The following is a 17,543-nucleotide window of genomic DNA, read 5'->3' as shown; positions in this document are numbered from 1 at the left end:
CCCCCCCCCCCCCCCCCCCCAAACCTAGTATATTTGATCGCAGACAACAATCAGCGGTCATCTTGGTCGCAGCGCACGACGGAGAGAGACCGTAATACACAGTTCGGCTGCCGTGGCGAAGGCTACCTGTGCGCCGCACATACCGATCTGCGGTCGTAGTGGCCTCCCCGCACGGAGGAGAGGCCGTAGTGCCGAGGCCGGCTTCTGCAGCGAAGGCTACGCATGCGTCGGAGACACCGACCCGCGAACGGCGAGATGAGGACGCATTCGCGCGTAAAGCTCCGCCCGACTTTAACGGTAAAGGCAACGAACCTGGTCGCGGAAGACACTTATCGCAGATGAAGGCTACCTGCACGTGCGCCATAGACACTGATCGGCTGTCGTCTCAGTTTCAGTGCACGGAAAGGAGCAACGGTAACACAAAGCTTCCATAGTAAAGGTTATCTGGCCGTGGCAGACGCTAACCGTCGGCCGTCTCTCCCTCCGTCCACTCCCGTTCTGAGCGCCAGGATCGTTTTTGAAAAACGACACTAGTTTCTGGCTGTCAGAATCGCTTTTGAAAAACGACACTACTGATAACGATGCTGTTTTGCGGCCCTAGACAAGAGTACCGCTCTATCTATGGGCCATACACAGTGATCGGGTGAAAGTACGTGTATACCTTTGGTCGCAATTACCGACACTCACACATCATACATTATGGTAACTCTAAATAGATCGTCGGGAGAAGATAACAGAAGGCCTAGCGACGAACAGACAACTTCCGGTCAAAATTGACAGAATTCCATGAAATTCGAACTTTCAGGAATTCTGAGCACCTCCTTTTCATGAATTTCGGCCAGAACGATCTTTTCCCAAATTTAATTATTTTTTACTGTTCGAAATTCATGGCACATTACCGTAATTCCGTTTAAATAAAGAGCAGCCGTATTGAACCAACTTCCATTCCCTTCTCATCTGGCTTTATCCTAGCTGTGAACATTCAGATGAATATACAATGGTGCCTTTTAACTGTATAAGAACCAACAAACCTAGAATAACATGGCAGTGAGTGCAGATGGACCTTTTCAGCTAAAATAGCGTTCTTTATGACACAGCTTGTACACCTTACCTCTATCATACTACTTTCTGACAATGAAAATCAAGTATAACTTTACTTAGGGTTTCAAAAACACCCAAGGGCAAAACTGATGTTGTTTGGTATATTATGACAGCAAAGCACAAATTCATACCTCTAGGTTGTCCTTCCTGAATTATGTAGCTGTAGGCTAGTTATATTGCCCGATGGATGAAAACTGCAACCTTCCCACAACTTCCTTGACTCTATAGTTATGTGGGGTTCGGAAGGGGGAGTTTCTCTCAGAGGTCATCAAGTAAAATTTGGAAGCTTATTATTTTGCTAACTTAATCAACCAACATATTTTAATGCCATTATAAAAAATGTGCCTCAAGAAATGAACTATTAGAAAAATATTCAGCAAAAGCATTGATAACACCATGTTTCAATCAGAAGACTCATTTATCTTTCCATACGCTTCCCTTATCAACCCTTGATATACGCCTTTTGCAAATATGGTTGAACTTGTACACCTTCTTACAAAAAATATCACTTAAAATGAAAATATCATACAGGAACATCCCCCCCCCTTCCCAAATACACATTCAGGTATATCCCATTCCTTCCTAATCAACCCATCTCTTGATACACAGGTATTTCTTGATGAGTCACACATTCAATGCTGTAAAAACACAGCATGAAGAAAAACAAACGAAATCATGTGAACACACTTCCACACTTACTACAGTTCCAACCATATTCCCAAGGATGCAAGAACCAGAAAATCCATACCTTGTCTAGACAAATGTATCATCTACAGACGCTGTAGCTGATTATAACCATATAGCCCAACTGTGTCAGTCTTTTTCCCAGCTGGTTTTTGGATCCAAAATCTATTCCCAAAACTAAAACATTGTAAGCAGTCAGTAAATGGTACCATTGCACTGTTATCCATGAACTAATGAAACATGGTACTGTTTTAGCTACTCAGAAAGTTAGGTAACTAGCCCTGTTGCTTGACATTGCTTCTCTACCAGCATTCTTCTATAACTGATAGCACTGTCCTGGATTACTGGAAATTAAAACTTCATCATGTGATATGGTTTCTGCAGAAAGAGTGAAATCATAGTTGGAAGACTACAGTAGCAGTGGATTGATTACCCTGGCTGATAGAGCATGCCTGTTTTCTTGTTTGTAAAGTTTATAATTTCATATCAACTTTTTCATAAATTCAAATTTGAAGCATACCTCACACGTACCTGAATGTACAATACTTTTTTACTTTGTGGATGTGGATGTTGTAGAAGTTAAAACATCAAATTTACTACATACCTTCTTCTTTAAGATGTACTGAAGGGTGTAAATATTGTGAGTGCATTTATGTCACTACAAAACAGGTTAATTTGTTGGGCCACTTTCTAATCAAGTTATTCATTCTGTTTCACTTTCCAGTTATCAATTCACGTGAATTAAATTTGACACACTTTCATAATTGATTACAACTGTTGACCTGCAGAAAACCATAGTTTTAACAAAATGTCACACTGTACTTAAAACAGACAGCACCCTTATGTTTCCTATACTGTAGGAAACCAGACAGAATTATTTTTATGTACAAACATATGACACATTTACTGTAAACATATGATTTTCCACTGCTGACTTTCCTTATAATGGCAGTCATCCCGTTTGTGTAATTATCATGATTTTTCTGATACAAATACATTCCAACCTATCTCAATATGTGCTTATGTATGACTTTCAGTCGTCAGGTTGATAGGATGGGAAATTTGTACAACATCTGCAGATAGGCAACATTAATTGTATCCTATATTTCCCACATTTATTATGCTTTGCACTTGTTTCTCACATCACTGGCATAACCAAACCTGCTATCATATCCAGTATACCTTACAAATTGGCAGGGAGCTCATACTGAAAGTCAGAGAAGATCAAGTACATGTGGGATGCCACCTTACCTTACAGAGGTTCTTCAACAGATGCCACAATGTCCAGCCATTGGATAGATTCCCTTCACCTAAGTTACCCCTTGCTAACTTATCTATCACATGCACTGTCATAGATGTGTACTGGTAGAGCAGGGAAAGTGATTTCTCATGTTATAAACATACAGCTACACACAATCTGTTACTGCTTGGGAGTCTCAGTTATGTTAGGTACACGTAAAAGAGGTTCCAGATTCCAGAATTCTTGCTCTGGCATTCTGATATACTGCTAAGATTATCGTGATCATACATTAGGTAAGACGATTGCACATACTTGTGTTTTCCTGAAATAATAAAAAAAAAACACATACATACATGCAATAGCTGACATATTGAAGGAACCAATGTTAACACCAATACCTGCCAGCTGTTCACACATTGGCATGCTGGAGATTCTGTGTCACTCTATAACAAAACAACAACTTTACCTCCTGGTACAGAAATAATACAGTATTACTAATGTGATATTTATGAAAAAAAATGCCCAGGTGATTGTTGTCTCACCCTCTTCATATAAAAATTATAGTAATTTTAAATACATTATCATAACATTGCCCCTTTTAAAAATGCACAGAAGTATTTATTTACCTGACCAGTCTTTATCAGCTCTGACCACTGCACACAGTTGACTTACCCAATTTCATCAGGAATGGTTCACCCAATCTATAAAAATGAATACCCCTAGACATGCAAACATGTACTTATGAGTGCATTATTACTGCTACTCCACTAGCCTGTCTCCGACTACAAGATTCCATGCATGACCATTACCTATAAGGCTGCAATATGTATGGCTACCATCTCATGACCAAGGTTCTGAATGACAAGGGTTATGTAATCCTGTTTTTTTTCCATTACAATATGGCGCAAAATGGTTGAGAGCTACTCTGAAACATCTTGCATGTATCATAACAATATTGCCAATGCATATAACTAACATCTCACATGATACGAATGTCATAATTGTAGCCAGAAGTCTTGGGACCTCAGCCCACCAAACAATGAACTTGAGACATCCGCATGGCAAGGTCTTTTTAGTAATGAAGTAATCGCTCCTTTCACAATCATCAAGGTAGAAAATTACAGTATCCAACAGGACAGAGACTTCGGTATTGGTGAATAAATGGCCACTGGCCCTTTCCAATGTTTAAATGTGTGTCAGTTCTCACTATCACACAAACCATAGAGATGGGTCCCAAAGATTATATGATGAATGTGGAAAGGGCAAAAATACCACTGAAGCAGATGACCTAGACTGGAATGCAGGTGCTACAAGTGAAATAGCTATCATTCTTTATTCTTTCTGCAATCCCATGCACACAATTGGACTTGTATTTCTCAGGGATATTTCACTCTATATGACCTTACTATGTCAGAGTGAGTCTGTACAGTAGGCAATCATAAAACTTATTTTGATATAATCCACATCTTTTTATATTGATACAATCCAAACTGCTAAAAGTTGAGAAAACTATTGCTTTAATTACTTTAATAAAATTAATAATGCCACTTCACCAAGCAACTGTTCATGTGATATTACATCAAAAACAGTTAAAATTGGAACATTAACTTATATACAACATAGCAAGAGCTATCTAACGTATAGATTGGTACCTGCATCTAAAGGAAACAAGCTGTTTCAGTTAAAACACCAAAAAAACAATCCTGTGAAACAAGACACCTAGCAATAAGAGTTTTACAAAAAAAGAAAAAAAAAACATACAGGAAATTCTGAATCCAACAAGTTAGAAACTACAGAATTTCTATTTTCCATATACTGTACAATGTTGAAATACAGCAAAATGCAACAATAGCAAAATACAGAATAATCCAAGAATAAAAAAAAATGATAAAGCCTATTTTTTTTCATGGGATTGTCACGTTATGGTTTATATTCAACTCTACAGAAAACTTTGTTAAGTTTAAAACTAAATAGTGACTCACTCCTTCTGATATTAAGATTTTGCAGGACCAAGAAAATTGCACAGCAAAGATGACAGCATCCTGGACAGATGATGGTTGATGTACAGATAAAATACTCCTATGAGATAGCACATAATATCTAAAAAGAAAATCTAGACTTAAACCACAAAAACACCACAAACCACCCTTTGAAAAACATCTACTTTTGCAACTCACTATTCCTACTGTTCAGATTCAGTTCACATAAATCCAATTAATTTACATTTCATCTTGACAAACATTGTGAAATATTTATTCTACACAGCCTGGCCACCACTGACTAAACTGTTTGCTCCTTCCTCCCCAGAGACATTCTCTCTATCCTCTTGGCTGATGAAGTTCTGAGTGGTCATATGATACATCAAATGCCAAATGAAGAAGTAATATATTCAATAGAAATACAGGTAACAAAACATTATAACAACCACAGCAGTAATCAGGTTAAACTAATTCCTGATCATTCATAATGGCTTAAATGACAACCAGGCTATAGAAACCTATACAATGAAATGAATCAATTTGAAATGTCATCTGCTGGGAGACTGGGACATTTGGGAATATAATAAATTATGATATTGCTGTATATTTTGAAAGATATGTAATAACACTAGACAATCAGTTGGATAATTTAATCCATTTGCCCTGATTACACCACACTAGGAAAGGAGAACTTGATGTGCATCACCATAGATATTTAACCATTCTTGTCTACAAATAAAGGGGTCTGCTTCATTATGATTTGCCAACACACCTTTGATGTATATTTTCCTGCAAAGTCACATCTTTTTCCAATTCAGACCTAAACAATGATAAAAACCCTCAAACAAAAGTAGCTCATGTATTTCTTTTAGTAATGTACAAGAAGACATGGGAATTTTAAGATCTGGCCAGGCATTTAGAACTAAATTATAACTTTAATTAGAAATAGTATAAATACTAGTCAAGGTGTTCCTGCTCGAGCAACACAGGGCGACTCCCGCTCTTGCCACCAACACCAACCAATTATTGAACCAAGCAAATAATTTCTTCTTCTCCTTTCATATAGCAACTGTAAAAGACTGAATTCAAAGTGGGAAGAGTCAAGTTATGATTAATTGACATTAAATCACTGTAGCTGTTTTTCCTCCGATAAGCTTGTGTGCCATACAATCTGACAAGTAAACCCAAAAACTGCTGACTTACAGTGGCACAGGCCAAATTTAATTAAAAATCATTCATAGTATATTATTTTTTTGTTATTATATAATAAGCATAATGGAATGAATTTTCTTATCTCTTCTGTTGCTTCAATAAACTCACTTATTTCTACTGATGTTTATATTGCCGTGACATTTATTAGCACCATGATACCACAGCCTAGGTTATGATCCTCCATATTTCAAGTACAGTCCATGTTTACCTGAAGATAATACCTGCAGTTTACCAAACAGGTAATACATGTTCACAATGGCAACTTCTTAACATGAGAACTTGGAATCAAAGCTTCCTACTATACAAATAAGCAAAACAAATCTTGATATAATTCACATATATATATGTAAACCAATAAAGTTAAATTTTCATTATCACTAAATGTAACAATTTGGCTTTCTTCAGTCATTTGTACAAGTGATACACATATTTTCTTACTGTATATTGCAAGCTTCATGTTATGACCTTTTACTTCCACTTTCAATGAGATGAGAATTTCTGCTGCTAGCATTAATCCTTTTTGTTCACTTTCTGATTGTCCAAATTTGTCCACAAATAATTTATTAAAATCCCTTTGGAAATATTATTTATACCAAGGTCCAAAACTGCAAGAATCACAAGTGAAAATTGGACCTCTCAATTCACAACCATGTGGGTGGGCGGGTGGGTGATGGAGAGAAAGAGAGAGGGAGCTTGTAGTTTTAAACAATTTTTAATGTGAATAAAACAGTAAATACAGATATACATAAAAGATGCCCTATGAAACAGAGCACATTAATTAATTATCATGTGTTTAAAAAATTACAGAAGACATCACAGACAGCCTCAGGCAAACTCAAAGACATTAGCTTTACTGATTACTTTGTTAAAAATAAACAAAAACATCTGTAGCAAGAAAAACTATATAATTGAGACCAATATTAATTTACTTATCGGTTCATACACCAAAATCGATATCTGATAACCCTCTTTTGCCTGGTATTTTGGTAAGGGGTCAATTAACAACACCATAAATATGTAATGCACATACACATCTAGTGTTATATTCATATATAAGTAGAGTAAGGAGGGGTGATGCCATAGATGACTTATACTGTACAACTAAAAGTGCAACTGCCAATTAAAACAAAGATATTATTTAGACCAAGACGGCAAGAGAGAGATTTGTTAGAATTATGACCGATAGTTTTATTTGCCCCTCCCAAATGTAACTAAACGCATAAACAATCATTACAAACCACTGTCACACATAAACACCAAAACCAAATGTTATAAAGAAATAAAATCATTGTAGATCCAGACACTTAAGCTATGCCTAGACTGCAAAGGTATCAAATGTAACTTGAAACTGACCCCGAATCTTGTCCATGGCTTACAGCTTCCGTCGTAACTTGTGTATTCATATTACATATAATATCCAGATGTACACTACGTATCAATGATGTTGCTCTTAACAATGTCATAAATGTCTACAAGCGGTTGAGTATTTGGTCCTATCAGGCCAGTTTGAATCTGAAATACTTACTTTTTTCAGTCGGCTGCTGATTTTCTTTCTCACCGCTGTCCGCCATTTTTGACGTTTCGTCATCATGTGACGTAGAACTAGCTAAGCCGACATGGCGGATGGCGTGCTTGTGGTGCAGGGCTAGATAGTTGTAAGTTTTTCAGCGTTTCAATCGCTGACAATCTTTTCTCTTAAGATGACGCAGTGATTTTGTCATCACTAGGAAGTTAAACAACACCTTATTCTGTTGAATATAGCTTGTTAAATGCATGTGCAGAAAAATCTGTCGTTGCGCTTCATGCCCATCATCAAATCATCAATAATAATTGATTTTGACGACCTCCTGTCCAGTTTAACTGTTGCTGTTCATCACTAGTTCATGGCCTGTCACTTCAGCAGTAATATTGTATGTAGGATGGAAGTTGTACAACTTACATGAATCAATCATTTTCATCCAGTAAACTTTGTTAGTGTCTGCTTTTGTCATTGTCCGCTTTTACTATAACTACCATAAGTATTGTTCTCTTTAATTAAGTGCTCACTGACATCTATGACAGGACATAGTTCTACGTACTTGTATTGTTCAAGTACTTGCACACTTCCCTTGTGTCACCGCCCATGCCTGTGTGGTAATAAGCCATTTTAACAAATGTTTTACACTCCAAATTCTGGAATTCCTCCTAGACAATAATTGACTTTGTATAACATAAAGCATAAAACAACACAAACAACATATAAAATGGACTATGAATTAATACTCATAATGTATACACAAGAGGATAACAGGAAGAGGACAAAAAGAGGAAGACCACACGTAGCCAGATGAAAAATGCAATGCTTACCAATTCTGTGTCCTGAGTGTACAACCTTGGCATGATGTGTTGCTTCAGGAAACTGAAATTTGGCAACTGCCACTTCTTCCTTGCAGTCAGGGTCTCTGCTGCAATGCCAGATATCTTCTTGTAAAGCTTCCCAACAGCAGTTCGCTGGTTTTTGAACCAGCTCTGAATCTTGTCATCTGAAGTCAGCATACATAAGGCAAATGTCAATATCAACAAAATTATCCCACATATATAAGCAGATTCAAAAAAATGCATGAAAAATGTAGCATGAAAAAATGATAAAAATTGTTATAAAAATTAATACTCACATTCTGTGTCAAGTTGACTGGCTATACCTTCCAGAAGCAGCTTCTTGTATGATACATTGCTATATTGTTGGGATGCCTTGTAGAAGCAGTCATAGGTGGAGAAAAATTCAACCAGCTTCTCTTCTTCCTTAGCCCTGAAGCTGTACGTCTGCTGTTGGTTTCTCTTCCCAGTGGAAGTGCTGGTCAAGTCTGAATCTTGAAGACCTACTCTTTCTGTATCTTCATCTTCTGCCTCTGCCTGTCTCTCCACACTGGCCTCCTCTCCTCTTCTCCCCTTCTTTCTTCCTCCTTCCTTCCTTTGTTGTTTACCTTTCTTACCCCTTCTTTTTGGAAGCATATCAAAGATTGAATTTCTCAATATTATAAATACATGGTGTACAATCCACCACCACTAGTGAAATGAGAGTGTGCAATGTGAACATGCCTTTGTTTTATATTACTGGCATGGGTGTGACTCAAACTGTGTGAAGTATTCTTGCAGTGCGTGCAATTTTTTTAAGTTGTGAAGGCATAAGCTGTACTCAACTCGCAAAGGGCACTTGCTCCTTCATTGCTTGCGACATGCGTCATAGATCATGGTTTATCTTCTCAGTACCTTTAAAATTGCATGTGTTACTTGCAAACTCCTTCCGAATTCCTTGCGAGAGGAGCAGGTTATACTTGCAGCCTCACTGTTTGCAAATTATTTGTAGAATCTTTTGGACATGTCTAATATCCTTCCTGCCTGCTTACAGGCTGTCTGCAAACTTGAATTTTTTAAAGATTCTGAGATCCTGCGGAAAATTTGGACGCAAACGGCCCTTACGTCCAGTTGTGACTAAGGCTTTACATAGGGAAACACCAGGATATCACATCCCAAACAGCTCTTCCGAGCTCATCTTTCTCGTACATAAAGGACATAAACACATCCCAACATGTACTAGCATTTGTCTTAAATCTTACATTTTTTTTCCTTTTTAGGATATCATTACGCGTGTTAAAATTCTTGGTTATATCTACCCTGCTAAGAAGTTGTCAGAAAAGAAACATTTACTTCGCTGTATTTTTGAAATTAAACTTGTGTATTGTTTATTGCAGATTACGAATGGCTCGAATCCCTCTCGGTCCCAGAGAGAGAATCAGACATCCTCTTTACTTCTGTTTCAATCTTATCCTTGGAGCCACAATCCTTATGTTTGGCCCTGGTTATGTGAAAAATAAATGGGCAGACTTGACACGTAGACCAAAACAGAAGAGAATAAATCAGGCTACGACAGATGCTTAAAACTCTCGAGGTATAATAATTTTTTAACATTACTTAGAGATTATTTTCCATGTAGATTCAAGTTTAGAGTCTAAATTATAATTTACTTATCTAGTTCTAATAAGAACAAACTTTTCTGATGGGTGAATGTGATCCAGTAGATTTAGAAAGAGAAATATGTATAAGTCTTACACAGAAACTTAAATTGGCAACTAACCAATGCTGTCATCTCAACCTGAGACCTGCATGTATCACTAGGTAATAACCTAGATGGACTGGTCACCTGTTTTGTTGATAAAGGACTGGGCATAGTCTCAAGTGCCTCGTCCCAACCTTTGTATGGAAAGCTTTGCACAACAAGCATATATTTGGGGCCATTCAAAATGAGAGGAGCCGAGTGCCAGCTGGTCCACGGCCTAAGTATGGCAGACCTACATGAAAGGAAGACCACTTAATCCTGTAATGGTCTCTCCGCCTCTTTCAGGCCTCCCCATGTGTCGTCCCTGCAGTCTCAATGCTACCGGTCAACAAGAAAGGAGGCCTCAGGTTTTACTTCTCATACATATGGGACTGGACCCTGGAGACTATTTCTAGCCATATGTCAACAAATGGGGTGACTAGTCCATCTGGGTCATTACCTAGTGAAAGGTCTCAAGTTGACACCACTATGTCGGTCAGTTGCTAATGTAATTTCCAGTATCAGAGTTATACATATTTTTTTAAAACTTTTCTGTTGTATCACAGCATATCAGGAACATGCCTAGACTCGCCCTTCAAGAAATCAACGCCTTCAAGAAACCGACAAAAACCGGAAGTACGTGCTTTTTTTTCGCTATTTTTTCCCGGCATGCTTTGCGTAAACTTCCTGCGTTGTCAAGTAAGTTGTAGCGTCTCATACAAAGTATCGAACGCAACATTTCAACTTTTGTTTATATTACAAAAAGCGTTGACAACGACCTTAAACATGTTGTAGAAGAAGTTAATTGAACAGAAATATTTTTTACTTACATAATTTTCTGTACTTTAATGCTCTTGTCGATGCCTATTATTTGGTCATCCTTCGTATGAGTATCTCAAATTTAATTTCTCATTATTTATTGTCGCCGGTGAAACTTTGCAAGTTCAAATGAAGTAGAAAAATGCCACATTCATCTGCTTTATATAATCTAGATTTTTAAAATTCTAACAGGTGCGTGTCCTTTGCTAGAAACATTACTGGCTGATTGATGTTTTCCACATGTTATCCCTGCCGTAATTCTCTATACTCTGGATGTTTATAACCTCTGTAGTACCGACATAGTATTACAGGTACAATGTACATGGCTTTTGAACACATTGCTTCAAACTTAGTGATGAACACAAACCTTGAAAAAAGGCATCTTAAGTATCCAAATGATGTCCTTTGTTTTTGTAATCGTCCCGATCAATTGTAGTTACGATTATTTTCTTGTTTGAGTCAATAAAATATGTGGCAACATACATACACGTACAGTTGTAGTAGTTTGGTGAACTGCCGCTAGAGACCCTTACAATAGTAATGTTACAAGACAGGTTACGTAACTGATCTTGGAGTTAAATTTAAGAAACATCCTTTAGAATATCCAACTTTAGCAAAGGATGAAGCTTAATTCTGTTTGTCTCAAAAGCTCAAATCATTTGTGTTTACATTTTAAAACACCATTAATTACACCCAAAAATGTCAAATCAGTTTTCAGAATGCCACGGAAATATAACTTAGAACAATTAGATGCAGCTGTTCTGTCTGTGCAAGAAGGCACGTACACGTTGACTGAAGCGTCATGCGCTTTTGGTGTGCCAGTAACAACAATTGGTGACCATGTGTCAGGTACCGAAGCTTAGAATATACGTGTAGTGGCTATAAAAGTAATGAATCGGTGAACAATATTCATGAGCATATGCTGGTAATGACGGTATGAGTTGCATTTTTGTTGGTATTAATAATAATAAAAACAAAGAAAAACTTAAATAAAACTTCGTAAATTATTTTGTAAATAAAAAAAGTTTTCTTTTTTAAGTTTTTATGAGTATTTGTTGTTTAATTCTTGCCTTGGCCAAATTCTCTTTCCTGTCTTGCTTTCAAGATTTATTCTGTTTCACTTCATTTCTCTGTCTCTTTTTATCTATCACAAAAGGAAGACTGAAGGGTACACCTAAGAAAAATACTATAATGACCCCGGACGACGAGGAGACCCTCATAGCCTATGCCATGCTTATGGCAGACTGGGGGTTTCCTCTGACAAGAGACCTGATGGGGCACTTTGCCAAAGCAATTATGAAAGAAAGGGACCCAACTGTCAAGTTTCTTGCGTCGGATGGATGGTGGTGGCGCCTAAGACAAAGGCACCCCAAGCTCTCTCTAAGAAAGCCGGGATTAATCAATAGGTGTGCCCGTGACTGAAAATAATAATGATTGTAATAATTATAATAAATAATTCATTGCAAATTCAATTTATTACTACCTAAAATGTTCACATATGAGTGTGGGCTTTTTTCCTCCATTTAACAAAGAAATTGTGTTTAAGGTACATAAAGGCAAAATTGCTGTGCTCTAACCGTTCAAGAAAATTATTTTTCAGAGGCAGAGCCGTCATGGCACAGCCTTGGATTGCAGAATCGCATTTTGATTTATTAAAAGAAACCCTCGCACTGCACAATATTATCGGTCCGAGTGAAATCTACAATGTAGATGAGACATATTTTCAATCTAAAGCAAGTGTGAAAGTTGTCGCAAAGAAGGGAAAGCAGTTCCCATGTGAGAGGGAGGTAACAAATGCCAACCACGTTACGGTCGTGGAGTGTGGTAGTGCTGCTGGCCAGCTGCTGCCACCGATGATTATATTCGAGGGCTGTTCCCCAGCACCAGAAGCCACACAGCAAGGGCCGGAGGACGCCCTTTATGGCTCCTCTGAGTCGGGGTACATAGACTCTAACATGTATTTGCAATGGTTTGTCAAAATTTTCTTGAAACACGCCCCCTCTGCCAGGCCCCTGATACTGTTTCAACACAACCTAACAGCTCATGCTTCCAAAGGTCTTATTGACAGTGCTAAGGAAAACGACATCATTTTATTTGATATCTCAGCCTACACTTCTCATTTTTTACAACCCCTGGATCAAATTTTTAAAGACCTAAAATTGGAGTATAGAAAAATTGCAAAATCTGCCAGTCTTTTACAGAAAAACCTTCTTATCACTAAAGCAACTTTTCCAGCAATTTTTAAATCTGCACGAAGGAGAGCACTCACACCAGTAAAAGTAGCAGCATCTTTCAAAATGACAGGGGTATATCCATTCAACCCACAGGCAATAAAGGCTGACAAATTCATAGAAAATAACAGAGCACCTAAGAAGACAAAGACAAGTGGAGATGTGTGCAGCCTCATATTGGAGTGCAGCGGTGACGACGAAGAGAGAAAAGACCAAACCACTCAGACATATTACGATGACAATGGACAGCCGACAGACAAGACAGACTCGATGACACAAACAGACTCTACTGACACGACACCTGTCTGTTACTGTGGTCACATATGCAAGAAGACAAAGACAAATGGGACGTGTGCAGCCTCATATTGGAGTGCAGCGGTGACGACGAAGAGAGAAAAGACCAAACCACTCAGACATATTACGATGACAATGGACAGCTGACAGACAAGACAGACTCGATGACGCAAACAGACTCTACTGACAAGACACCTGTCTGTTACTGTGGTCACATATGCAAGGTTGAGCAACACCCAATGGTGGAGATGGGCAGAGTGTCTCCAGCTATCGCGAAAGTGCTGATTGTACCAGCAGAAGGGGCGCCCTTGAGAAAAAGAAGATTTGCAACAGATTATAGAAGATCTGACGTCGGACGAATTGATGGCAGAAAAAAGAAGAGAGGAAAAAAGCCAAAGGATTGTTCAAGAAAAGCAGAAGAAAAAGGAAGATGCTGTTAAGTGAAGAATGGAGGAGGAGAAGAAAAGAGCGGGCGAAGAGAGGTAGAGGAAGAAGTCTGAGGTACGAGATCGAAAGGCACAGAAGGCCTTGGGAGGTGAAACATAGAAAATAATTAAGGATGCAGGAGAAAGAGAAGAAGAGATAAGGAAGAAAGCAGCTGAAAAGAAGGCAAAGAAAAAAGGCATCGTAGCAGAGGGAAATTTCTTCCTTGAAGAACCATGGGAAGGAACTGAGGCGCCAAGTACACCCTATCGGAGGGCACCGATCTGCAGCATTTGTAATGGTATGGAGCCTCCAAGCAGTAGCACAACTGAGTTGGTGGAGGAGGTATATGAGTTTATACGTACAAGAACAACTCTCTTGCGCTAAAATCCCCACATTTTTGGACGTTTTCCTGTGTTATAACTGCTGGCAGTCATCCGAATAAAAGAGAAATATTGGTTGAGTTCTTTTTAACATTTATTGTTTATCATTATTATTATTACCACAAAAGTTTTAAACAGACATATGTACACAAAACAAACACACATATACTTGTTATTGTGTTCATAGCACCAATGAGAATTACTTCTAAGAGCCATTTATAATGTAGGGCCTAATGTAAATAATTTTTGTGTCCCCTGATCTGTCTGCCGATCTGTGGCCGTTACTGAAGAAAAGGGACTCCCGTAGTCTGTGTTTGTTTGTTTGTTTATTGCAGATTTGTTTTCCAAATCATAATGTTTTAATAAGATCTGTGTGAAGTTATTCCATGTGTTGAACAGAGTTATCATTGCAGTACATGTTTGGTTAGGAAGATTAATATTACAGATATAGTAATGTACATAAATTTGTGCCCCTTCATTTGCTAGATGATTCATGTCTGTCATCTGTGATTGTTTTTCTGTCACATTGTTTTCTTGGAAATGATAACATGTGTGTATTCTTTTACCGTTTTGATCAAAATGGGGCAGTATACTTAATTAGGCCTATATTGTATGATTGTAGTGCAAACATGTGGTCTTTGAGAGAAGTAAAATCCCATTATGACCAGACACTATTTGTGGGTCTTGAGTTCATTCTCAGTACCTTTACTTTAAAAGTTTAATTTCGAATACCCTTTCAACAAGCATATATGACGCCTAACACACTCCAAACAGTATTAAAAGCCGAATTCGTGAAGCGTTTGCACTTTCTTGAAATGATATGAAAACATGAGACAACACTGAAATATCAATCGAATTGAAAAAACACAACGTAGTCTTAAATAGCTTTTTTCACTTGAAAAAACAATACGTGGGGTTTGCAAAGTCATTTACTTAATATTTTGATAAAAAACAAAGTCCTTCTCACCAGAAAATCAGCAACTTCCCAAACACCATGGAATGACGTCACGATGCACTTCAGGTTTTCGTCGAGATCTTGAAGGCGTAAGCATTATTGTTTGCAGCACATTCAGAGCGTTCTATCTCAAAATCTACACAAACTATTTTAATGAAATTTGCAACACTTATTCTTTACATGATGTCGCACCTATGTGTGAAATTTGAGAGCTTGAGCTTATATACTTTTTATATAGCGTCCATTCAATTTGAAAATGTGCTATTTCCCGTCGATTTCTTGAAGGGCAAGTCTATGGTTGATGATCATGTATTCTACTTGCATGTTAGTATAAAAAAAAATCAAATAAAACATTGTGAGCAATAAGTGCATGAATATATATTTATTTATTTATTATTATTATTATTTTTTTATTATTATTATTATTTTTTTTGCATTTTTTAAAGTGACTAACATGTTTGGAAATTTTTATTGCATATGTATAGATTAAATTTTTTAAATGTCAATCCTTCCACCCTATTTACATTGGTAAAACACCCCACTGCACAGGCTTTGTTTGCATGTAAGCAAGCATGTAGAGCAAAGTAGCTTAGGCACCGTTCACATGAAAAATCCAAATTCCAAAAATCCATTGGCGGTATCTAGTGATCACGGTCTGTGCCCTGAATACAATGCTGCGTAATTAACTAGCAGATCGAGCTAATTACTTCCAAAGCTGTAATTAGATCTTGGTTGCGCTCGGAGGAGATTCTGACACCTGGACGCATGCGCAGTAATAAGTTAGAGAGAACGAAAATGGCGGCCGCGGTTGCTTTGAAAAATGTTTGTCGAATTTGTGCAACAACAAGAGGAAATAGATGAGGACCATATACACACGACAGATATGAATGCAAACTGATGAACTCCACAGTTTAGAGATATACTGCGCATACGTCCAGGCGTCAGAATCTCCTCCGAGTGCAGCCGAGAATTAATTACAGCTTTGGAAACGACTCGCTCGCGCTGCTAGTTAATTACGCCGCAGGGTATTCAGGGCACAGACAGTGATCACTAGATACCGCCAATGGATTTAATGTGATTTTAAACACATAGGGATAAAAGTTTGAAATTCACAGACATACACACCTTTAAATGAATTAATATATTGCTTTTTTCCACCCTTCTTTTACAGTATAAGATATGCAGAGGTTTTTGAGAAAATTACAACGGATGCCAAAAAGAGATCTTGTTGTAATTTTGACTTTGGCTGTGGGTAGTGCTATTTATACTTGGCAACCCATGTACTTTGAAATACAAAGAATTGTAGCTCAACAAGAACTGGAAAAGTCTCAAGCTTCTCAAGGAGGTGAACCCAAACAGAAAAACAGTGAAATTAATACCGATTTAGAAAAGAACATTAAATAATAGCATCATCAAGCAACAGTATGCGCTCGTTCTTTATAGTTTTGGGTGGTTTAGCAGGTGTTGTTGGAGTTTTCTCTGGCATTACAGCATTGAAACAATATCAAGCTTCTAGGCAAATTGAAAAAAATGAAATAGAAATGAAAGAGTTTCTTATTCGCACGGGAAAGTTGAAAAAAGAAAGCTCTGAAAACTTGGAATGATAATGGTCACTTATAGTTGATTTTGACTCGATACTTTTGGACAGGAGCAAAAACCTTCACTTTTTTGCTGCAATGAATTGATAAGCAATCTTAGTTAAAATCTTTTTTTATAAAAATGCAAGTTTCTCTTTGCATATCTTGGTTTCAAGTTATGTCAAAATGGTAGAGCCACTATGTTAGGATCACATCTGCATTTGGTAGTAACTTTTCACACATGGTTTATCGTTTACAATTTCAAAACATTTTGACATATTGTATTTCTCCAGTATGTTTCTTTGCACTTGAATTTATTGTAATTGATATAACCAACTGTACATCTTTGAAATAAAATTGTTCTTTATACTGGTTTTGTAGTTAAATTTGTTGAAGGGCAAAATCGTGTATTTGACTAGAAGGAACAATCCCAATAGTTTTGGGGCCTTCATGGTCAAAAATCACCAAAACTTTTTTTTTTCATTTTTAAATATTTTATTAATAATTCCTTGATTTATTGAGTGTAAAGGTCATGTACAAAATGCACTTGATGGGCCGATAATCCAGCAT

At 37.5% G+C, this 17,543-nt stretch overlaps 2 protein-coding genes across 20 annotated transcripts in view; one reads left to right on the top strand and one right to left on the bottom strand.

Annotated features, from left to right (window-relative positions):
* Positions 1 to 7,898, bottom strand: part of LOC106170589 (uncharacterized) — a 32,824-nt gene extending 24,926 nt beyond the window's left edge. For 10 of the 13 annotated variants that reach the window (XM_086999717.1, XM_086999719.1, XM_086999718.1 and 7 more), the window contains exon 1: positions 7,742 to 7,851. In XM_086999717.1, coding sequence (XP_086855843.1) covers positions 7,742 to 7,787 — 46 coding nt within the window. In that variant the 5' untranslated portion in view covers positions 7,788 to 7,851. Of the gene's footprint in view, positions 1 to 1,232; positions 1,348 to 3,036; positions 3,348 to 7,741 lie in introns of those variants that run through there. The other 3 variants (XM_086999720.1, XM_086999722.1, XM_086999721.1) reach the window with 3 other exon arrangements.
* Positions 7,758 to 17,345, top strand: LOC106170592 (uncharacterized). 7 transcript variants are annotated; one of them, XM_086999733.1, is made up of 7 exons: positions 7,758 to 7,871; positions 9,948 to 10,144; positions 10,858 to 10,927; positions 11,303 to 11,421; positions 11,822 to 11,959; positions 12,267 to 12,516; positions 12,711 to 15,110. In XM_086999733.1, the coding sequence occupies exons 5-7, from the start codon at positions 11,830 to 11,832 to the stop codon at positions 13,780 to 13,782; spliced, it is 1,452 nt and encodes a 483-aa protein (XP_086855859.1). In that variant the 5' UTR covers positions 7,758 to 7,871; positions 9,948 to 10,144; positions 10,858 to 10,927; positions 11,303 to 11,421; positions 11,822 to 11,829; the 3' UTR covers positions 13,783 to 15,110. The 7 variants fall into 7 exon arrangements, 4 of the variants coding, with proteins under 4 accessions (XP_086855859.1, XP_013405977.2, XP_086855858.1 ...); XM_013550523.2 differs by lacking the exon at positions 11,303 to 11,421; XM_086999732.1 differs by having other exon boundaries at positions 11,303 to 11,959.
* Positions 17,346 to 17,543: the final 198 nt, after the last annotated feature.

Source organism: Lingula anatina, chromosome 1 (genome assembly GCF_051362555.1).
Source record: "Lingula anatina isolate TDL-2025a chromosome 1, LinAna3.0, whole genome shotgun sequence".
Classification (NCBI taxonomy): domain Eukaryota; kingdom Metazoa; phylum Brachiopoda; class Lingulata; order Lingulida; family Lingulidae; genus Lingula; species Lingula anatina.
The sequence above is the reverse complement of the archived record's forward strand: the minus strand, read 5'-3'. Positions and strand labels throughout refer to the sequence as shown.